General features: G+C 49.2%; 7 protein-coding genes across 7 annotated transcripts; 4 read left to right on the plus strand and 3 right to left on the minus strand.

The window, feature by feature from the left end:
- Positions 1-742: 742 nt before the first annotated feature.
- LTR64_003629 (uncharacterized protein) lies at positions 743-2,365 on the minus strand (the record flags this gene model as incomplete). The annotated part of the gene is made up of 4 exons (XM_064897983.1): positions 743-1,005; positions 1,063-1,199; positions 1,257-1,810; positions 1,859-2,365. The coding sequence occupies 4 exons, from the start codon at positions 2,363-2,365 to the stop codon at positions 743-745; spliced, it is 1,461 nt and encodes a 486-aa protein (XP_064756933.1).
- Positions 2,366-3,763: 1,398 nt separating this feature from the next.
- Positions 3,764-7,405, minus strand: LTR64_003630 (uncharacterized protein; the record flags this gene model as incomplete). The annotated part of the gene is made up of 1 exon (XM_064897984.1): positions 3,764-7,405. One exon carries the CDS (start codon positions 7,403-7,405, stop codon positions 3,764-3,766), a length of 3,642 nt encoding a protein of 1,213 aa, XP_064756934.1.
- A 1,361-nt stretch (positions 7,406-8,766) lies between these two features.
- Positions 8,767-9,972, minus strand: OGG1 (8-oxoguanine glycosylase ogg1; the record flags this gene model as incomplete). Its single annotated transcript, XM_064897985.1, has 1 exon — positions 8,767-9,972. One exon carries the CDS (start codon positions 9,970-9,972, stop codon positions 8,767-8,769), a length of 1,206 nt encoding a protein of 401 aa, XP_064756935.1.
- A 1,186-nt stretch (positions 9,973-11,158) lies between these two features.
- LTR64_003632 (uncharacterized protein) lies at positions 11,159-13,396 on the plus strand (the record flags this gene model as incomplete). The annotated part of the gene is made up of 2 exons (XM_064897986.1): positions 11,159-11,459; positions 11,520-13,396. The coding sequence occupies 2 exons, from the start codon at positions 11,159-11,161 to the stop codon at positions 13,394-13,396; spliced, it is 2,178 nt and encodes a 725-aa protein (XP_064756936.1).
- Positions 13,397-15,504: 2,108 nt separating this feature from the next.
- On the plus strand, positions 15,505-17,464 carry LTR64_003633 (uncharacterized protein; the record flags this gene model as incomplete). Its single annotated transcript, XM_064897987.1, has 3 exons — positions 15,505-16,868; positions 16,922-17,124; positions 17,178-17,464. The coding sequence occupies 3 exons, from the start codon at positions 15,505-15,507 to the stop codon at positions 17,462-17,464; spliced, it is 1,854 nt and encodes a 617-aa protein (XP_064756937.1).
- Positions 17,465-18,203: 739 nt separating this feature from the next.
- Positions 18,204-20,454, plus strand: SNF5 (SWI/SNF chromatin-remodeling complex subunit; the record flags this gene model as incomplete). The annotated part of the gene is made up of 2 exons (XM_064897988.1): positions 18,204-20,102; positions 20,155-20,454. The coding sequence occupies 2 exons, from the start codon at positions 18,204-18,206 to the stop codon at positions 20,452-20,454; spliced, it is 2,199 nt and encodes a 732-aa protein (XP_064756938.1).
- Positions 20,455-20,835: 381 nt separating this feature from the next.
- LTR64_003635 (uncharacterized protein) lies at positions 20,836-22,362 on the plus strand (the record flags this gene model as incomplete). Its single annotated transcript, XM_064897989.1, has 2 exons — positions 20,836-20,857; positions 21,212-22,362. 2 exons carry the CDS (start codon positions 20,836-20,838, stop codon positions 22,360-22,362), a joined length of 1,173 nt encoding a protein of 390 aa, XP_064756939.1.
- Positions 22,363-22,635: the final 273 nt, after the last annotated feature.

The following is a 22,635-nucleotide window of genomic DNA, read 5'->3' on the forward strand; positions in this document are numbered from 1 at the left end:
CCTGCATAAGACATCATGTCTGCACAGCAGGACTTTCTTCTCAATCAGTAACGGAGGGCAGTCAGAGTAGAAAATAGAAGTATTCGCTTATCATGGAGACGTTATCCGTCTCTGTTTCGAACCACTGTCTGCTATTTTCCATTGAGATATTCTGTCTCCTCCTCCTTGTCAAGCCGTTTCCAACCAGTTTCGTATTTACGTACTTGCATAGCTGATCACACCCACACCCTCGCTTGATTCATGACTGGCTACCTATGTGTTTTTACAGATTAGGCTCGCAAGCTCTTCCCCCTCTTCTCTCGGTTTTCTAGCTGCTACACATTTCTTCGAGAATCTTTATATCACTGCGAGCGTACGAGAGATAAATCACGAAGAGGGTGACTTTCAGATTGAGGAGATGTCACGGGAAGAGAAAAAGACATCCAACATATTCGTTGTCGAAAGACTTTCGCAATGCTCGGTTTTCGTTCAGGTTAAATTGACGAGTTTATCTGGTTACAGAAGAAAAGCAGATAGTGAGTGATTTTGACATTGACAAAAAGGTTCATCCAAGGAATAGTATATTACCATACATACAGAAATATCGTGCATCAAGGTGGCCCGAAATGACACTTGACTAGTGCCGTTTAGGATTGTGGTATCGTACCAGAACAGTGTTTCACCACTCCTATGCTGGCTGCCGCCTCGGACCACACACTTTAATCATATCTTGTCTTCGAAACCCCTGTTAAGCCGCTTAGATTCAAAACCCAAACTTCGTTGAAGTAATCACGATCGTTGTCCAATCCGTGCTGGTCGACGTCACTGGAGCAGGAGTGATGAGGACGGTTGTATCCGTAGAGGTCTGAGCTGTGATTGTCTGGTAGACGAAGGTTGTGACCTGATTTTGTTGATTCTGGGTCACGGTGCTCGTGAAGGATTGCGTCGGCAGGACTTTAGTGGAGATGGAGGTGGAGGAAATCGTGGTCGTGGTTTTGGAAGTGACTGTCGCGAGCGTCTTCGTGACTATTGTGGTAAAATCTTGTCAGTTACAGTTATTGAGTTGGTTGTATAGGTGCTTACCTGTCGTTACTGGAGTGGTGGTGGAGGTCACAGTAGAAGTCGTTGCTTTCGCGGTTCGAGTAATCGTGAACCAGGCTCGAGTCCAGGTGGCGGATGTGCTAATGGTCACAGGAACGGCTGTCTCTGTTGTTGTTGACCTTTTGCGGAATATTAGCAGTGTACGGAAACAAAGTGCGGGGGTAGGATGGACTTACGTGGTGGTTGCGCCTGTCGTTACAGCCGTAAGTGTGATGGTGTTGGTCACAGGAACCAAGACAGCTTTTGTGACAACTTTGGTGCCTGGCACAAAAGTGCTCGTGATGGAAGTAGTGGCTGTGGCAGTGGTTGTAGTAGTCATCATAGGTGTTGGTGCCTGAATGGTGGATGTGAAGGGCACAGTAGTGGAGGTGTAGCTGCTACTTGTTGTGGTTGTTGTGCAAGTAACACTGAGTGGGTAGCCGTAGGCTTGACGCTTGAACCTGAAGCTACCACCTGCCGCGGGACTAGAGCCATTAAAGCCGGCCTGACCTCCTCCCATGATAATGGTGGTGGTCGTGAAAGTCGTGAGCAACGTAGGAACAACTGATGTGCTAGGGTCCAGAGTGCTCGAGCTGGTGCCAGTGATTGTGTTGGTCACAGTCGTCGTGCCGATAGTTTTAGAATAGTAGCCTTGCACAACATTTGTGAGAGTGGTCGTGACAGTCGTGGTTGGTGCGACCGTGGAGGTGCTGGTGAACGATTTGGTTGTAGAAATCGTGCTAACGAAGACCTAATATTGTTAGTTGAGGCGAGGATGCAACCAGAGCACTATACTTACCGCTGGCGTGCTTGTGACAGTGCTAGTGCTCATCGGCAAAGTCAATGTCGTGTTCACAACCTTGGTAGGAGTTATAGTTGTATATCCTACAGTATCGATCCATTTCGTCGAAGTCGATGTGATTGCAGGTGGCGTGCTGGTAGTGGTGACGGTGCTGGTGGTCCAATCTGTAAAGACTGGAGGGGTGAATGTAGTTGTAGTAGTAAAGGTTGACGAACTGCTCGACGTAAGGGTAACAGAGGCACCTTGCACGAATCGAGTAGCGGTCTTGGTGGTTGTAGTCGTCGCAGTAATGGTAGCAGTGTCTGGAGTGGTGGTTGTGTAGGACACATCCGTCGAAGTGCTTGTAACTGTAGCCCATTTGGTGATGGTTGTCAACGTATACGTGGGAACCGAACCCAATTGGGGGTCTCGTCCAGTATAGATGGTTTTGCAAACTTCTTGAGCATTAATAGCTGGAATTAGAGCCACCGCGAAGGCGGCAGCGAGTGAAAGGAACGACTTCATAGTTGGATTGGAAGGAGCGACTGGTTCAAAGAACGGACGGGAGGAATCTCCCAACGACGATTAACGGCGACAGTGGTAAAGTGCGAACGACGACGACCTCAACTGTGGGAGAAAGCAAAGATGTTCATGGTGCGCAGACATGTTGGCGAACATACCTACCTCCTGCTCGTGGTCCGCAGAACGTGCAATTTCCACGTTTCCAACCTCCAGAGGAGTATGAGGCTTGAAGCTGTCATGAAGTTTTGATCTAGAGCTTCCCTAGTCTTGCCTGTTTGTACCGGACGAGATCCAGTACGGAAAAGCTCTAGACGTGAATTGCCTTGTGGCGTTCAGAAAGCGCTGGTGGATGAGCGTTAGTATAGCATTGGCGTGAGGAAGGCGCGCTAGTATGAAGATGCACGACCTCTCGAGCACGATTAGCTTCAGCAAAGGTGGAATTAATCAAGGTAAGTCTGCATATGCGCAAGGACACACACTCCAGCTTGACGTGCTAGGAAGGGATACCTATCCGGCAGAAAATAATTGCAAGAACATCGTTTCGACCGTGCAAAGGAGTTCCGAGAGAAGGAGTATTCGAAGAGACAAGGTTCGACTGAAGCCGCATCGCGACATCTCGCCTTCCTGAAAAAGGCACGCTAGAGCGAAAAGAGATGACGGAGATCATGTCTCCTTTTGCTCTTGACATAAACCACCAAATCCATTAACCACTAATGCACCCAAAAATAATGATATGCCCAGGAACGTGGTCTTGTTGACGTATGACTGTAGGCGCTGCAGATCACCGGTGAATCTGTTGACGGTATCGCGGTTCTTCAGATAAGGCCTTGGGAGCCTTCGTGGTCCTCTATGTCTGTTGTGAGTCTGAAGCACCATACAGTTTACCACGACTGACATTTCAATTGGTAAGGGTATGAGGCATGGAATTGTTCGCGTTCACGAAAATACTGGACTTCAAACAATCCCCTCATATCTGCATCATGCTGCATTCCATTGAGGCTGCATCGTGGCTATCTATCCCTAGACCCGTTCAAGGAGATACACTATGCCTACACATGCTCTAGCCTCCGTATGTTCTCGATATTGAGACTATGTAGAGACGTCCTCGCTGACATCACTCTAAATTACATTAACAAAGTACTAGCTAACCTGAGCATTGTCGAAGACCAACAAGAGCTTCTGTGTCATGTTGATCTCAAAAGGGTATCGTAAACTGTTCCAGAAAGCCTGCCTTCAAGGACATATCTAAAAATCGTCCTTTTTCCATAACACCTGACGCCATTTACAGTAATAAGAGATTCGAACGCCTTACGGATGTGAACCCGTGAGGTGAGTGTGGAGATTTTGCTAATCGTCAATCATAAAGTCGTGGTTCTTGATCTCATGTCGTCACAATGTGTGCTATACAGCCGGTGCCCCAGACGTCCGTTGACTCATCGACGCGAAAAGCCTCTCTGGCGGCACCCGGTTGATGTTCATATTCTTGTCTTGATGTGACGCATTGGGCAGAGTACTGTAGCCGGCCCTTTTCCTTTGTATTCGGTTGAGTATCATACCTGCCAGAATAACCAAGAAAATTGTGCCGAGCGCTGCACAGAAAGCAACTAGAATGGCAATGCCACGTGAGTGCCCGAAACGAGATGACCTCGTTGCAGGATTGTTGTTCGATGAAAAGAGAGTTCCAATTCTTCCCGGCTCCCCCGCGGCATTGACACTGAGGAGAAATGGCTGCATAGTCGTTCCATTGAAGAGAGCGGCAGAGGCGGACCCGAAGCCTGTGATGTTGAGCTGACCCATGACCAAGAGGTCCATGTCGTTGTCCAGGAAACGGGAATTGCCGTGCCGGTTGGATAGTTGCATGACCTGCATGCCCAGAATGGTTGTGCCACTTTCAAACATGTCGAGGACCGGCTCGAATTGCTGCCCGTCGATTTTTGCAAGATAGGCCGAGTTGTCGCTGGAAGAAGTGCCTGCCACCCAGAAAATGCCAGCATCGCCAGTTTCTGCAAAAGCATTAACAGGTCCAGGCAGGGGTGTGCTGTCATGAACGGACCATGACTGCGCCCGGGTATCGTATACAGCCAGAGACGTGGAATTTCCGGACACTGTGAGGTTGCCCGCAGCAAGTAGGTGATTACCATCAGTAAAGTGAAGAGCCGTGACTGTACCAGCAAGTCCACTGCCAGCTGACATCCATAGATTTTGATTAGTGTCGTAGGTGCAGACTGACTGACATGCTAACCCTTGCGCTGTTGACTCGAATGACCCGCCCACAAATACGTTAGACGTTCCTGACTGGACTGCAAATGCATTGACAATGACTTCATCCCCCTGTAAAGCGGGTGGCTGGTTCTCCCGGTAAGCACGTATGGCCAAATCGTACAAGACCAGCCCCTGTACTTGCCGGTCCTGAACACGACCAGTAATCATACCACCTGCGAAGAGAATATCGTTCTGGATGCCAAGGGCAAGGAAAGTGGAGTTGTCGTCGACGCCGGCCGGGAAGCCTGTAATCTGTTGGGTTTCGCCGTTCAAAAGGACGAGGTTCTGAATTGAGCTATCGTTGGTTCGTGCAGTGAAATGCCCGCCCAGTATAGTGAGGTTTCGGTCGTTCTGTAGATCGTAAGCACCTGCTATGACTCCAGTAATGTTTTGCTGCGATAAGAGTCCGCGCTTGGATTGACTAGAAGGAGTTGTGGCCGACGAGGACGATGATTCAATGTCAAAAGGTAATTGCTGAATAGTGATATCGCTGTTCGATTGGCGCAGTCCAGCGACACCGCTTATTGCTTGACCTAGGGAAGTCAATGTACCAGCTCCGAGCCATGTGCTGTTGGGCAAATAAGTGCAGCTGCTCAGTTGGCCGGCAAGTAACTGACGACCAGAATCGAGGTTTTGCAGCCAGTCGCTGCGAGAAGGGACCCAGACAGCAAACCCTTGGACGGTATGTTGTGGATGGTCACCATATGCCCTGATCTGTGTGAAAACTCCACTGAAGCCAATCACGGTTTCAGTCTGACTAGTTGTGATGTTGAGAGGGAACGGAACAATGTCAAGGACTGGACCATTCAGACCGGATCCTAGAGCTACCCAAGCACTGTTGGCATAGCTATAGGCCGCAACGTTTTCCAAACCAGACAGACTGTCTTCATTGGTACCTGTGAAATTACCGCTGACATACAAGAAATCGCTTGAGGAATACAGATCGGTGACAGCAGAGTTCAGACCACCGCCAGGGAGAGATTGTGCTTCGTTATTTGCGAAGAACATGATGTTTTCGAATACATCATCGGAGAAACTGCCGGCAGAGTAGATAGCATCATCATGCGCAGCTAGAGCAACAACCTGAGCATTTGGCTTCAGCTTGGTGCCAGCATTGTTGATGGCAGATTTCGAAAAGTCCAGGTCGACAACAGCAGCGTTGGGGTCGAAATCGAAGAGACCATTGAGACCTCCAGTAGTTGGATTGCCACTGAATCTTATCCGTGCCGCTACAACCAATTGCGACGAAAGTTGTTTGGAGGGAGTGATTGTGACTGTAGGACGGAAATTGCCCGAAGCTGGATCGATAGGGCCTTGATAGACTTGATCGTATTTCTCGTAGTTGTTGGTCTGCGAGAGCTGCGTGCTAAGCGTATTGCTTCCATTCGACGTGAGAGTGCCAGTCACGTTTACCACGCCCCGCCTACTGCAAGATTCGTCTTGCATACAGCCAGGCGTATAGACCACAATTGTATAGTTACCTTTCCCAACAATTCCGGGCTCGAAGATTATACTCGTCGTATCGAGGTCGGCCGGACCAACCTCAGCGGTGAGGTAATCGGCGTAACTTTCTCGTGATGGAGTCGAACGCCAGTTACCAGTCGTGGTGGCTCTCGAGATAGCGCTTCCGTTGGCCAAGCACTGTGGCTCGTTGAAAGACTCAATAGCATAGACGAAAGTATCATTCTGGAACAATTCGATGCCTTTCAATGCGCCACCTTGACCATACCACGCTGAAACGTCTATCCGGAAGCCGTTCATGCCAATTCTGTTAACAAACTCGAAATCCTGGTAGGGAAGAGAGGTATTCTGAGCGAGTGGGCAGGTGGCGTCACAGTGAGCTTGCTGACCCGTCACGGGGTCGAAATAAGTGAAATTCATGATACCAGTATTTGGTAAAGCCGTAAACCTCCAGGTCCTAACTCCCTTGTCTTCGAGATTGTTCCATAACCTCAATCTCGAAGGCTCATAGCCAAAGCGCATATTTGCAGTCCAGGATCCAGCTTGATTGTCCTCGAGCTCCCATACAGATGTATTGGAGCCGTTGAGGGGACATACGACATTCAGACCACTAGTGGTGTTGGCAGTGGATGTAATGCTGGCGGACACTAGATTGATCGATTCCCCTAGCTGGTTGGTTGTTACAGTAGTCATATTCTTCAGGCCAGTAAAAGAACCTCCAAATACTATATGACCATTAGGAGCTTTGGTGATTGAGGTAACAGGCGCGTCAAACCCGGCAAACGGGAGGTTAGCCCATGAACCGGCGGATGTCCAGGTGATGGCGTTGCTCGAAGCAGCGGCATCAAAAGTGCCCCCAAGGTAAGCGGTCTCAGTGTCAGCATCGCACAAAAGGGCATTGACAGTTCCCTGAATACCAGGATGAGGCGATATCTGTCCTGTCCGGCCGTCGATGAAGGCCACACTCTGTGCACTAATTCCACCAATGCTGGTAAAGTTGCCAGCCACTATCACCCCAAGTAAAGTGCCGTTCCTCACGGTAAAGGTACAAAGATCCTCGATGTTGGCGTCTGTGGCAGCCAATACACCAAACAAGCCATTCGGTAATGGCTGTAGTATGGAATGAGTGCCATCACTTCGCAGACCTTCCTGCTGACCGACATATGAGTAAGTGGAGATGGCATCAAAGTCACCTCCAACCGCAACTTGACCCAAATCTTGAAGCCTTAGATCAGGCGAGGGAACTGCAGTGTATGCACATGCTCTTGCGGCGAGAACCAGTCCTGGAAGCCATCCTCCAGGCCGTGGCCTAAACTTCATCCTCTCTGCTCACGGCAGGTGAAGATATTGTCTTCGTGCTATTGCTCCAGCTTGAATGTATTTTGTCTTCCAATAGGTGTGATTGAATATCGAATTTAGACGATACGCGTTCCGTCAACAGTTGTTTGATGAACGAAGGATTAGTTTGTGGTTGTAATTAGATACATGAGGTCTAGGTGAATTACCACACTAATAATGGGAGGTGAAGAAACGAGCGACAGTTGTGTACTGGGACACTCCAATACACGCGATTGCGAGTTTTGAGATGCGTTTGAATTTGTGGATCGAGAGAGAAATGAATCGTGGTCGATGCGCAGGTCTGCACGGCAGCGAGGTTCGAGAAGAGGAGTTTGGTTTGTGCTTGTCAGAGCTCTCACTCCATAGCAGGCAATCGGACAGTGCCCAAGATCGAAGAGGTCACTGGCGCAGGAAGAGGCTGGAGCTCAAGCCTGTCGGAGAAATCAGTATGTAGTATGAAGTTTGGCAATAACCTATTGCAGGTTGGGCATATCCACCTCGGATGGCTGCCCGCAGGGTTGCTGGTCGCGACTGAAATTAATCATGTCTTTAGTGCCCTCCACCCTAGCACTGCTCATCTTGCTAAAGATCGCTACTTTCACTGATCAGACCAATCATCTACCAATCCATGAAGCTAGAATAGTCCTACAGAATAGATTCGTTACAGATGCCATTGCTTGTTCGTGTTTAGTTCAGCTTACAAGTACTACACGATCTCGAGACGTTGTCCTGTTGTGCATATGATGAATCTCATTTTTGCACACTGAATCGTTGATCTGCATAATTGGGAAGGACGAGGATGTTTGAGAGTCAGTTGCAAGACATTGGAGTGGCTAGTCTATTCTGGTCCTAGCAGGGGTGTCAAGTCCTCTTCCACCATGCATGTGTAGAGAAGGAACGTCGAATTGATTCATCCGCTGATGGTGAATCTATACCAGAACGTGTTGTCCTTCAAGAGACATACCAGCAATCTTGAATTCATTACACACTGTTACAAGCGTGTTGGAGGTCTTCCTTCATCCGTATCTTACATGGGTCCGGAAGAGCTTCACCTGCGTGTTTCGGAAGCGTGCATGAAACCGATCTCGGTTATTGGTTATCCAACCATTTGAAGAGGCACAAGCAACAGTCACTGATCCAGCGATATCAGCAGAAGCATAGGACGATAAATGCTGAGCACGTTGTTTTTCGCAGAAGGCTCTCGCAATCTACTCAACCAGACTCCCACCAACCGTGATCATATATTGTATATGTACTCTGAAACTGCAACGCGTCAGTTGCGGACCGAAGAACACCTGTAGTTATGGCACGACCTCACGTTTCAGCACGCTACTTCCGAGTCTTCACCAACCTTTGCGACGCTTCCTTCTGCTGCTGCTTGTTACACTGACCTGATCCACTTCCAGAACCCTTTTTTGCGACTCCTGCTCAGACTTTGGTGCAATAGATGTTGTTGCCGTGGTTGCGCTAGCAATTGCAGTATCTTCGTCCTTGATTGCTTCTTTGATCTCGGCTTTGGCCTGGAGTCGATCCGCAAACACCTTCAAATCGGCAGTAAATAGTACACTGTGAGCCCAGCCTGCTTCTTCACCCCAGATTTTCCGGAAATGGTTCGCGACGGCATCGTATGTAGCCTTCGTCAAACTCGTGTGTTTGCCCCTACCGAATTTGTAGTCACGTACTGCAATTTGCCAGACATGAGTATCGATCGGAACCGCTTCTCCCCATCCTAAGCCCATCAGGCATACACAGTCCGCCACTTTCGGACCAACACCCTGAAGTTCAAGCAGTTTCAAGTGGGCATCTCGGTAGCCGTCTCGTCCCTCTGGTTTCATGTCTCCAGCTGGTCCTGCTAATTGTCCGTACACTGGGCTTTCGGGGTTGCGCAAGGAATCTAACCAGCCTTCCTCTTTATCGTTCCCCACGATTCGAGCCGTTTGAGCAATATATTTCGCACGGTATCCAAAGCCTAGCTCTCTCAGATGACTTTCAACCTTGCTGCCAACAAGTGCTTTGGGACCAGGGAAATCGTAGTATGCCCGTCCGTCCCATGTTGTTATGTATTTTCCGTAGTGTGTGCACAGCTTGTCGACCATCTGCGCAATCCTGATGATGTTGTTATTACTGCTGCATATGAAACATATCAGCGCCTCCCATGCATCCTGTCTCAATATTCTGATTCCTGTGAACTTCGGAGCCTTCTTCCTAAAGTTTTGATCGGACTCTGACCACTGCCGGTACAATTCTTCGAGATTGGGGGAGAGGTTAAGGTAGTGGTGGAGCAGTTCTTTGCTGTCTTCGATCTCGTCTGGCGAAACAGACGGAGGGGGCGTTAACGGTGCGCTTTCAGGACCGGACCAGATTGATCGATAGCGAAGGTGCGTGTCGTTTCGATCCAATTGAAGGATGCGACCTCGAAGCACGCAGGTCCACGATTGGTCTTCACACTGCTTCCACCGAAAGGATTGACCACATCGCAGCGTCGTGGCCAGGCATAGCTCAGTAAGTGGTACTGGCAGACTTGCCCAAGCTGTGACACGGAATGCCATGTCCGTAAGTCCTTAGTAGCAATCACTGTCCATGCTCGTTACTGCGGGACTTTGAGACTTACCGGTCTTGCGAGAACCGCAAAGCTACGTACTCCTCCTGTTTCATATACTGTGGACAGAGTGAAAGACTTCCAGCAATGCGATCCAGCAGGATCCACCTGTTTGTCTACTAGCCTCAAAATAAAAAGGCACACTGATGCCAAGGACTACAGAGATTCAACAGGAAGTGTACCGGTCATCTCAATGAACTGAAGTTGCCAATGTCTGCGTTTCCTAACATCAAATCGAGCACCTGATCGATCTGTTCTTCTTGCACCTAGTACAGGAATGAGTAAAGGAGTTCTCTGCATCAGTTGTCTCTCTACTGACTACTATTCTGCTTACGTATTCCATACTAGTAGTAGCGCTAGTGTGAGGCAGTGATCGACCAAAATAGATCAGACCCATCTCTTTGGTCCTAAACATAACGCGTCAACACGAGAGAAGACTATAGGGTAAGCGTGATTGTACGAGTACAGTGTTCCTCTTGCTCTTTACTACTGTCTGACAATTGTTGTCTGTTGATTGTCGTCTTCTAGAAGCGAAGACGATCTGAGGACTAGTCAAATTCCCAAACAAAGCCTCATCCTGGAGAAAAAAGTGCATGTCGAGAACACCCCTTTCAATCGACTTTCCCCACTCCGAGTTTGTCTTGCGTCCTCGCCTAGTTTGTCTCCAGAGCCACGTCTTTCAGCTCTTCGATTCGTTGCGAGCTGCGGACGCATGACAGGATCCTCTCGAGCTTGGCATTAAAGAGCCCCGTACGACATGCGTGCTTCGCGTGCAGATACGCTTTTTGCTTGACCCGAGCGGTTGAGCCGTGAGCCGTGAGTGATATCCAAAAGGCACAACATTTCATGCATCTTGAATTCTTGCATTTCAGCTGAACATCTTCTGCGTTGTTGATTGCACTTATATTCGTGTCTACAGTCGCTCGTTCTGCCATATCAACGTTTCATTTATACACTCTTTCCCTACTCAGAACTACCAGCCATATCTTCGAGCACCCACGACCATATACATAACCTCCTCCCGTTTGTGCGTTGATCGAAGGAATATTTCCTTGAGCTATAACCTCTAGATTCTTGGTTACTATCATAAACAAGACGACTTGGGACAAACAGCGTTGAAAAGTTGGGCAGGCAATATGAGAACCGGCTTCACGGCAAGCGTATTGTTGGCCCTACTGGGAAGAGTATTGGCAGCCGACATCATTAGCACGAGTGGATTTTCCAGTTGTGGTGCTGGTGATTCTTCGATTCAAGTACAGAATGTCGATATTTCGTTTGACAGATCCACCAACAAAATTACATTCAATGTTGCAGGAAACAGTGCAGTATCGCAGGATGTCATAGCTTCTCTGGTTGTGGAGGCATATGGTACAAAAGTGTACAATCAGACTTTCGACCCATGTGCAGACGACACAAAGGTCGATCAATTATGTCCGGGTGAGCAATATGTGTTCTCTATTATTGAAACGATTGGCTGACGAGCTTTAGTTCCCTCAGGTCAGTTCTCGGCTATAGGTGAACAGACTATACCCAGCGAATACGCCGATAAGATACCGTCGATCGCATACAGCATACCTGACCTTGATGGAATGGCCAAGATGGTGTTGACAACAAAAGATGGATCACAAGCAGCATGCATAGAATCTTCGGTCACAAACGGGAAGTCCGTCGAGGTGCCAGCAGTGCAAGGAGTGGCCGCCGCCATTGCTGCAGGTGCGCTTCTGTTCTCTGCAGCAAGTGCAGCCATGGCTAGTGGTCAACCCGGTGCCTCGCATTCTTCTCCAGGTTTCATGGAGGTCATGTGGTGGATGCAGGGTATGGCTATGGACGGCATGTTGTCAGTCAACTACCCCAAGCTTTACCGCAGCTACACCAAGAACTTTGCCTTCTCTACTGGCCTTGTTTCGTGGGGCAGCATGCAAACTGCGATTGACGACTTTCGATCGAAGACCGGCGGCAATCTGACGGATAACAACTACGAATACCTGAAGAACGCCACACTCCGCTTTCCAGACGGCACAAACGTGCAACCCACTGGCTCGTTCTCCAGGCGCCTGGCTATCAGAGCACTCGACTATCTACTTCCTCGCCAGCTGGATGGCATCACCACTTCGCTCAATGGAACGGACTCTGCCACCACGGGACAATCTCAAGAGTCGAAGTTGGTTTCTGGTATTCAGGCCTATGCTGAGCAACTCACAGTTCCAGACGCCAATGCCTTTATGACCATTCTGCTGATCTTTGCTGTGATCATTGCCATCATTGTTGTTGGCATCCTCCTATTCAAGGTCATTTTGGAGGCCTGGTCTCTTTTCGGCAAGTTCCCCAAGTCACTGACCACGTTTCGAAAGGAATACTGGCGGATCATGGCACAAACCATTACCTGCCTTATCCTCTTGCTCTATGGTGTTTGGACGTTGTATTGCGTCTACCAGTTCCGAAATGGTGACTCGTGGTGCGCGAAAGCGCTTGCAGGTGTCACGTTGGGGATCTTTAGTGCTCTGCTGGGTTTTTACACTTGGAAGATCTGGTCCGTCGCACACAAACTCAAACGGAGCGAAGGTGATGTTCGCTCACTCTACGAGAACAAGGAGACATGGAAGAAGTACCATCTCTTCTACGAAAATTACAAGAAGCAGTATTGGTGGCTCTTCATGCCCTTCATCATTTATATGTTCGCAAAGGGATGCATTCTTGCTGGTGCCGACGGTCACGGTCTGGTGCAATCCATCGGCCAACTTGCTGTGGAATGCATCATGCTTATCCTTCTCCTTTGGAACAGACCTTTTGACCGCAAATCCGGAAATTGGATCAACATCATCGTGCAGATTGTTCGAGTGCTGTCCGTGGCTTGCATTTTGGTTTTTGTTGACCAATTCGGTGTTGCAAGAACAACGCAGACTATCACTGGCGTCGTCCTGATTGTGGTCCAGGCCACCTTGACTGCTATCCTGGCTATACTTATCGCCACTAATGCCTTGATCAACTGTTGCAAGGTAAACCCGCATAGAAAGAGGCGCAAGGCTGCTGCAAAGGCTATGGACGATAATCTCGAAGGCGACGCTTTTCTCCTAGAAAATCGAGGCAGGAAGCTGCCGATGACTGACGCCAACGATTTCGGTTACGATGACATGCGCGTCCAGGCGAAGTTCAATCGTGCCAGCAGGTATGGCTTATCACGAACTGAGAGTGAGCAGCGCCTAATTCACGACAATGGTAGTCAAACCATGGACGTAGGCAAGAAGGGACCATATGTTAGTGTTCGCCAGCACAGTCCTGACAGTACACTAGCGCAGAGTATCAGCAGTAGAGAACCAAGACTGCCTGATATCGACTTACCACGTGGCGCAGGACAGTCGGGGAGGATGTACTAGACCAGTTGGACATTGGGACAGAGGCTCTTTATATAACGATAGATTGTTATACAGCAAGCGACTCATTTTAGATCACAGATACAGCTCTCACGGCATGTTCGGTTATCTTTCACTCCTTGAAACTGCTGCTTACAGGCGCCGCGAGCTCTGAACATGTTTGTGATTTCTGTCTCTCTTTACAAAGTATACTGTTTCGACATCTTGTCCGACTGGGATGTTCCATGATTGCTTTATACAACATGGCGACTCAAGTCCGCACAAGGTCTTGCCAAAGGAGGTTAGTTGTAATTCGTAAACTTGTAATCGCACATGCGATCCTAACACGCGAGCTGCAGCGATCGAATAAAAGTGTAGATCTTGGATGAGTAAACTGCAGAATCACGTCACTCCGCGCCATTCTGTCAGCATTTCGCAATTCAAGTCGCAACCGATTCACAATTTCACAATTGCTCCAGAGAGCCTACATGCTTATCACAACTCGCCGGGGCGCCCTTATGCTACCCTAGCCGGAGTCGAGCACTAAATGAATAGTTCTCGCGATGGTCGCAGTAATAGCACAGCCGTATTCTGCATGGGAAATTCAGCCCTAGCCCTGGCAAAGCATAATGTACCGTAAATCCTACGCGTCTAATCAGATCAACACTATCAACAGACATAATAACTGTGTTGCATGCGACTCTGATCTGCCGAGAGACGCACCCCAGATCATGTCATAGCGCTTACCGGGGGTGGCTTATGTTTTATGCATATTCAGAAGACACGAGGGATCATTTCGTATAGCCAATAACACTGCATACATTTTTTATCGCAACCGAGCATGACGAACCAGTCTCCTGTCCACCGGAGGCCATATCAGCTCAGTTTTTGCTGTCCACGCATGACATGTCCTACTGTATCTTTTTTAGAAATTCTTGAAGTGCCTCTTTCGAGCAATATTGTCGGCAAACCGGCTATTGTACAGTATTCTGATGGCGGCGTGCAACATGCAACACCGAATGCTCAATCACAGTGCCTACCCTATTGTGTAAGTTCGAACTAGATACTGTACTGAAATCACGAATAGTAGTTCGATTGGTGGGGAACGGAAATAGCAGGAGAAAACAAGTAAAGCTTGTTGTGCTTCGCTGTGCCCGAGAACCCAAACCCTGGACACTCTCCGACCTGTCCAATCTTTGCTAGGTCTTGCGGCATCGATTATCTTTCCCTGTGGTTGCGAACGAGCAGCGACACGAGATTCGAGTCGTAATCGAACTAAGCACTAAAGCGCTGTCAAAGTTTAGAAAGCTAAGGACGATCCTCCTCTTGGCGTCTTACTCTCCGACGTTTCAATCAATCCCGTCCTTCGCAAGACACTCTTCAATGTCTAGCTCTCCCAAGTCATCGAGTACGGCATATTGTCCCTTATTCACATGAATAGCTGTCCAGCTCTTCGCCTTACATGTCTGTCGAGGAGCTGGATGGTGGGGACGACCGGCACAAAGTGGCAAAGCTTGCAGCAATCAAGTCTTGCCAAGCCCACGCAATGAAGTTCTCTGCAAAAACCCGGCTTGGCAGCGGATACTTCGGTGAGCAGTGCAGCACAAGACGACCTTCCGGAAGTGAACTCGTATTATCAAAGATGATTAGCCACTTTCTTCATGATCCTTAGTTCGATTACATCGTGAAACGGTAAACCTCACCAACCACTGAGAGATCTCCTGGCCTGTTATTCCCGTTGGTAGGTCTATGGGAGAAATATGCCAAGACTCAAGGTAGCATTCAAGCATGTTCAAAAGTGTTCACTCCGCACAGGTCAGCGCCAACCTTATCAGCGCCCTGGTTGAGCAACACCTCACCTGCCTTTTTCGGCCATACTTTCACTATCTCGTGGCACGGCGATCGAACCACATTGGTGAAGAGATGAACCATGATATTGCAGGTAACACTCGCGCGTTACAGACCCTCGAAACAGTGATAATCATGTGGCGGATTGTGACCCTAGCTGCTGAAACATTTATATTGTCGTCGTAATCCAACTCAGTAATCACTACTTGAAGTCTGTTGCACAGACCAATCTATATCCTTTCGTCCTCTTTCCAAGTCTGCAAATTGCCTGCACGGCAACAACCATGAGTGTTCTCGGTGCCAACGTCCTCGAGACGCGCGAATTGGCCAAATCCGGCGTCGCTGATGGCTTCGTCGAAGGGACATCAGCAGAAGCCAAGGCTGGTCAAGGTCACATTTCACTTGCCGCCTACGAAAGCGGACGCAACTCTATCAGCAAGGAAGTCTACGACGACACTCCCACAGAAGAAGAATTACATTCGCTGAGAAGAGTGTCTGGAAAAATTCCCTGGACTGCTTGGACGATCGCATTCTGCGAGCTTTGCGAACGATTTTCATATTATGGCACAACTGTGGTGTATGTCAACTTCATCCAGCACCCTCTGCCCGATGGCTCGAGAACAGGTGCAGCTGGTACCGATGGTCAGCCTGGCGCACTGGGTCGAGGTCAACGAACGTCAACAGGGTTAACTCTCTTCAACCAGTTTTGGGCCTACGTTATGCCACTCCTCGGTGCCTACATCGCTGACGCTCACCTTGGTCGATTCAAAACTGTTCACATTGCCATTGCAATCTCTATCATTGCCCATGTCATTTTGACGGCATCTGCAGCTCCATCGGTAATCACAAGACCCAATACGGCAATCGGCGTCTTTGCCCTCGGCTTGGTTACACTTGGTATTGGCACCGGTTTCTTCAAAGCGAACATTTCACCTATGTTGGCTGAGCAAGTGAAAGACACGAGACTTCGAGTGACTACACTTGAGAAAACTGGAGAGCGGGTCATAGTCGATCCAGCGGTCACCAACACTCGCATCTTCCTATACTTCTATTTCTGCATCAATGTCGGCTCCTTGGTTGGTCAGATCACCATGGTGTATGCGGAAAAGTATGTGGGATTTTATCTGTCCTTCCTACTACCCACAGTTCTGTTCCTGTCGGCCCCGGTTGTTCTTGCGGTGTGCAAAAAGCATTATATTTTGAGCCCACCCACCGGCTCCGTTCTGTCCAAATTCATACACATGTTCTTTTATGCCGCGAAAGGACATTGGCTCTCCTGGAAGACATTCACCTGGGATGTAGCTCGACCATCCAACGTTGCGCCAGCCTCTCGACCCAGCTGGATGACTTATGATGATGCTTGGGTGGACGAAGTTCGTCGTGGCTTGATGGCGTGCAAGGTCTTCTTGTTCCTGCCTCTGTTCCACCTGGCCTACAACCAGATGACTGGTAACCTTACGTCTCAAGCCGCTACCATGGAGCTCAATGGCGTGCCCAATGATTTGATTCAAAACATCAATCCAATCTCGATCGTTATCTTCATTCCTATCCTCGACTACCTTGTTTACCCAGGCTTCCGCAAGATGGGCTTCAACTTCACTCCGATCAAGCGAATGTGTGTTGGATTCTTTTTTGGTGCAAGTGCAATGTGAGTCCCTACAAATAATAATTTGGTCCGAAACAATGCTAACCGATTTGCAGGATCGCAGCGGCTGTAACTCAGCACTACATTTACAAACTCGCTCCATGCGGAACGAATGCGGGCGACTCTGACTGCATTGCAGAGAATGGTTCAGCTCCGATCAACGTCTGGGTGCAACTCATTCCATATGCGCTGATTGGTCTCTCCGAAATCTTCACCAACGTCACATCTTACGAATATGCATTTTCCAAGGCGCCAACTAGTAAGTCAATGTCATACTTGTGCTGCTTTCCGAGATCGCTGACCTTGCTACAGATATGAGATCGTTGGTCATGTCAGTAAACCTCTTCATGTCAGCATTCGCTAGTGCAATTGGTCAAGCCTTTACCGCGCTCTCAGCTGATCCTCTACTCGTCTGGAACTATACTATTATTGCAGTTCTAGCATTCTTGGGAGGTGTGTTCTTCTGGATCTGCTTCCGCAAGTTGGATAAGAACGAAGATGCCTGGAACAGCATTGCCAAATCTGCTTATCGAGGCAAGAGCGTGTCTGATCCTTCAAGGTCCGAGCCCGTGACAGAGGTTGCCAACGAGAAGGCTTGAGTCAGTCTTGAGTATAACAATACTGATGGATCAAGTAGCTTTGAATTCAAGAATTCAGACAGTCTGCCGCTAGGGCCAGTGTCTAGCATGCAATAACAAAGCAAAACCTTTGCATTCCATGCTGTTTATGTACTGCAACTGCAAGACGTTCTTGATGAAAGCAAACACTGGGCCTCGTTACTCCAGCGCTCACTTGCTGCATGTTCTTGACTGAACGAAGTTGCCAGGTATTTTGGGTCGTTCCAGACAATTCTCCTGTTCCGGCCATACGTCGTGTAACCCAAGACTCCGATCTGCCAGTGTGACTTGTCGATATTGCTAGAACGCGAATAATGGATATTTGGAGGTCAAGCACGGACACTGAAAAGAGCTGTGGAGGGGATCGAGGACTTTGGTTGGCCCAAGAACTGCCGCCGAAGCTAGGCCGAAATTGTCGTTGAGGTGTTCGGGCAGGACGAGAAGTCGTTCCGTATCAAACAGTTCGGCACAGTCACGCGCATTGACACCCATTGAGTTCCATACATATTCTTCATACATGTAAGTTACAGTCCTCGATCCGTCTTGTCGCCTACGAGTGCTCTGGTACGGGAAAGAATATCAACCCGTCTGTTGTTGTCACTGCTGCGCCCTACGGCACAGACACCCTCCTGCCCATCGCCATGGCTAACCTCCGCTTTATAGATTTGTGCCTCTGTCCGACTATCCTCACCTCGCATCTGTACAGTAATATGAGTAGACTATGAGCGACGTCAACGAAGACGCGAAGCAGGCCCTGGCTGTCACGTCGTCCGAAGACACCAACCAGACTGCCCCAGAGCAAATCAGCACCGCCAAAGAACGCGCCAAAGCCGTGTTCGAGGCCGCGACAGCATCACCTGCGCCCCACAATTCGACACAGAGAATCGACAGTGGACAGAATGAGCAGGGCGAAGATAGAGCTGTGAGCAGGAAGAGAAAGCGCGAAACCACCGCCCAACGGATTCAAACCGACCAATATGTGACGCGCGAGTATCAGTACAAAGCAGACTTTGCTGAGCGCAACCACAAGCCATTGCTTCTGCAACAGAAGCAACAAGAGGTCCAATACTACCAAAAGCTAGCAACCGTCCGACAGCAGAATCCTGGCCTTATCTTCGGTGTAGGCTATGAAGGATTTGGCAACCCACGCACTGATGATCGATCCGTGCGCGATCCGATACTGTACCCGCGTATGCGACGCGCCGGGAAGAAGCAGACCAGACCACCGCGTGTATCGAGAAGCGAACAAGCAATCCAGGCCGAGCAGGATGAAGAGCTTGTGCCAATACGCCTCGACGTGGAATGGGGAAAAATCAAGTTACGGGACACATTTACTTGGAATCTACATGACCATACCACAAATATTGAATACTTCGCTGAGAAGTTAGTTGAAGACTTTGGCTTGGATATTGCTGCGTGCGAAACCTTGGTTAAGAAAGTGGCAGCCAACGTTCGTGAACAGCTGACAGATTACACACCTCATATTTACGCTCAGCCGGAGCCGCTAGACCCTCACCTGCCATATAGTGCCTATAAGAACGATGAGATGCGCATCCTGATCAAGTTGAATATAACCATTGGACAAAACACACTAATCGACCAATTCGAATGGGAGATCAACAACCCATACAACTCACCTGAGGAATTCGCAAGGCAAATGACCCACGACCTTAGTTTGGCTGGTGAATTTACAACAGCGATTGCTCATTGTATTCGCGAACAGAGCCAGTTGTATACAAAGTCTCTGCATTTGACCAGTTATCCATTCGACGGGAGAGTAATCGACGACCCAGATCTCAAGGAGAACTTCCTGCAATCCCCACTACCTACCCTCTTCAGACCATACCAGATGGCCAAGGAGTATGCGCCATACATTTACGAACTGAACGAGGCGGACCTTGAAAGGACTGAGTTATCTATCTCGCGTGCACAGAGACTTCAGAAACGAGCAACTCACAGGCGTAACGGTCCTCCACTGCCAGATTTGAAGGAGAAACCCAAGACCATCAGGTCTCTTGTGGTTTCGTCGGTGATACCAGGAGGAGCACTGACTATGGAAGATAGTCGAATCTTCAGGGCAGCCCGTCAAAGCCGCAAGACAGGACGTGGAGCTCGAGATGAGTTTGACGAGAGTGACGATTCGGCCAGTGGGGATGACTCTGCTCCTGACTCACCTGCTATCCCTACTCATCTACTACCACCCGGATCTTCTCGCACCAGAGGCACCATGAGAAGCGCTGCTCTTACTGCCACAGCAGGCATCAGAAGCAATTTGAATGGTGTTCGATCTGCCACACCCGAATCCAGTGTTGCGCTAGAGCCCAGAAGCGCTGCAAGACGAAGGGACTACAAAGAAGAGAGTGAAGATGACAATGACAAGCTGGTTGTTGTTCTCAAGGTCGGCAAGCAGAAGCTAAGAGAATGGGCACGAGCACAACGCTTGAAAGATCGAGCAGGCCATCATTCAAACACTGGAAGCCCCATGCCCGGGCAGCGACCAAAGGCGGCACCATTAAACCTGGCTGCCCAGCCTCCTCCTCCACCGAATACGAAACCTCAGGAGAACATGTTTGGAGCTATCGACGCACCACCAGATCCGCCCAGTGCGGAGCACCCTGCTGTAAGTACTGTGAATACTCGTTCTACAAACCACTCTTGCTAATATGTTATAGCCGTCACCCCCAGACTGGCTACTGGAGGGTCTCGAGAAGTTACGAGTCCAGTATCGAGACGACAAATTCCAGGCGACAATGAAGCATACGGCTATTGATCCTGTGACTGGTGGACCTGTACCAGCCGACGACCAAAACCGGCACTTTGATCACAAGTACGTGCCTCGGATCAGATGCTTGGATTGTCCAGGAAAGCTGTACGTGACTGGGCCAGGCATGACTGCAGAACGATTCGAAGCACATCTGAAGAACCGAAAACACAGAGAATCAGTGGAAGCGAGGCTAGACCAGGAGGGATAGGATAACTCCAGTGGTCACTCTGGTTCCAGCTGGCAAAGCGATACACCAACTTCTTACGATAGTGATGACGACTAAGCTGTGCTTTGAAACATTGTACTTCTTCTGCTCGTGCCTTTTCTAGAATACTTGGGGTCCGGTTGAGCCGTAGTAGGCAGTTGATGCCCTATACTATCTTGTGTCCCTTCAGGGTTTGTCAGGGGCAGTGGGTGTGCCGAACGAGGGGTATGACGCAGCGACAACACAAAAACAATGCGACTGCCCAAGAATGCCCCACACAGTTTTGCATGCCTGCTGGGATTTCGCACGAGACCTGCTGCTGTTCTCCAGAATATTTGTTTTTCAGAGTAATATTTCAAGGCTATATTGATCAGAGTATTCATTATGGCCGAGTCTCATGATGTTGGTAAGTGGAATTGTTCTGCGTGCTACGAATGTTGTACATCTTCGAGGGCAAGACGCTCTAGCAGCCATGACTCCAGCCAACTTTGATGGATTGTTGCGACTTGGTACCTATTGCGAGAATAGATCTATCTTCGAGAAAGAGCTGACCAGGACAACCTTGCAGATTACAGTCTCAACAACCCCGACACCTTGACCAAGTAAGTCCCACAGGCTCTTAACCGATTTTGATAAATCTGACCAGTGAACCAGGTACAAGACAGCGGCACAAATATCTCACAAGGTATACGAATCGGTAGCCGGTCAGTATTCCAGCCTATGCGAGATCCTGCCAGTATTTGCAACTGACACAACGCAGGATGGTTAAGTGAGGGAGCCAAGATCCTCGAACTCTGCGAAAAGGGCGATGCGCTCCTAGACGAAGAAATCGGAAAGGTATACAAGGGCAAGAAGATACAAAAGGGTGTAGCTACGCCATGCACAATCTCTCCCAGCTCACACGTCACACCATTCACACCGTTGGCTTCAGAAGATGATGCAGGCACGGAGCTCAAGGCTGGCGAGGTAGTCAAAATTCAACTCGGTGCTCAGATCGATGGGTTTGGTGCGATAGTTGGAGGCAATGTTGTCGTTCCGCCTAAAGGAGAAAAGAAGGCGAAGATTGAAGGACGCGAAGCTGATCTGTTACTGGCTACACACTATGCGAACGAACTCCTGTTACGGTTGATGGTACCACCAGGCCTGTTATCAGCTGGAACCGATGAGGAAAAGAAGAAAGCGAGCGCCGAGAAGCCACCGAGTCAGAGCAAGATGATACAACTCGTCGAGAAGGTTGCTGCTGCGTACGAGGTCAAGGTTGTGCAGCATACAACCTCCTGGCTGTTTGAACGCAACGATATCGAGGGCAAGAAGAAGATCATTTTGTCTCCAGCCGCTGATTCCAGCAAGGGTGAGGGTTCACCGGAGGTAGGTGAGGTCTGGGGTGTGGAGGTCGGCATGAGTCTCGGAAGTGGCAAGGTGAAAGACCTCGACAAGAGAAGTACGTTGATGCGACGGACTGCCATCACTTATGGACTCAAGCGACCAAGTTCCAGGCAGGTGCTGAGCGAGATTGTGAAGAAGTTCGGCACCTTCCCTTTCTCGCTGCGCCAATTGGACGACGAAAAGGCTGGGAAGGTGGGCGTGATTGAGTGTGTGCGCAACGGCGTACTGCGTGAGTACAAGCCTGCAGCTGATTCTGAAGGAGCACCTGTTTCGCGGATGTTCAGTACTGTAGCCATCACGAAGAACGGTTTGACAAGATTAGCTGCTCCACCGGCTCTGGATCTTGATACAGTGAAATCAGACAAGAAGATTACGGATGAGGAGGTCTTGAAGATTTTAGAACGACCTTTGTCCAAGTCAACAGGCACGAAGAGCAAGAACAAGAAAAAGAAGAAGAAGACTGCTAAGAAGGCTGTTGCAGCGGATGAGGGCGAGGAGAGCGAGGAGGAATCTGACGACGAATAGACGAATTCTTTCAGCAGTCATTTGAGTTGGGCTTATCATCCTCCTCGAACTTCCAGGAAATTGACTCGACCTCTGTCAAGGCCGAGCACGAATTCATGGTCAAGCTTTCCCAGTGAAGGAAATCTTTGATACGTGTTCGAACGAGCTCACACAGCGCACGAGTGTCGATATGCTGGACAACAGGCATTTGCATCCTGCATTGAAGGAGCAACTAACAGACTCTACAACCACGTGGGAATGTGTCTGACAAAAGTAAAAGTTTGAACGGGAGTG

This window comes from Lithohypha guttulata (genome assembly GCF_036872675.1).
Source record: "Lithohypha guttulata strain CCFEE 5908 chromosome Unknown scaffold_2, whole genome shotgun sequence".
NCBI classification, from domain to species: Eukaryota; Fungi; Ascomycota; class Eurotiomycetes; order Chaetothyriales; family Trichomeriaceae; genus Lithohypha; species Lithohypha guttulata.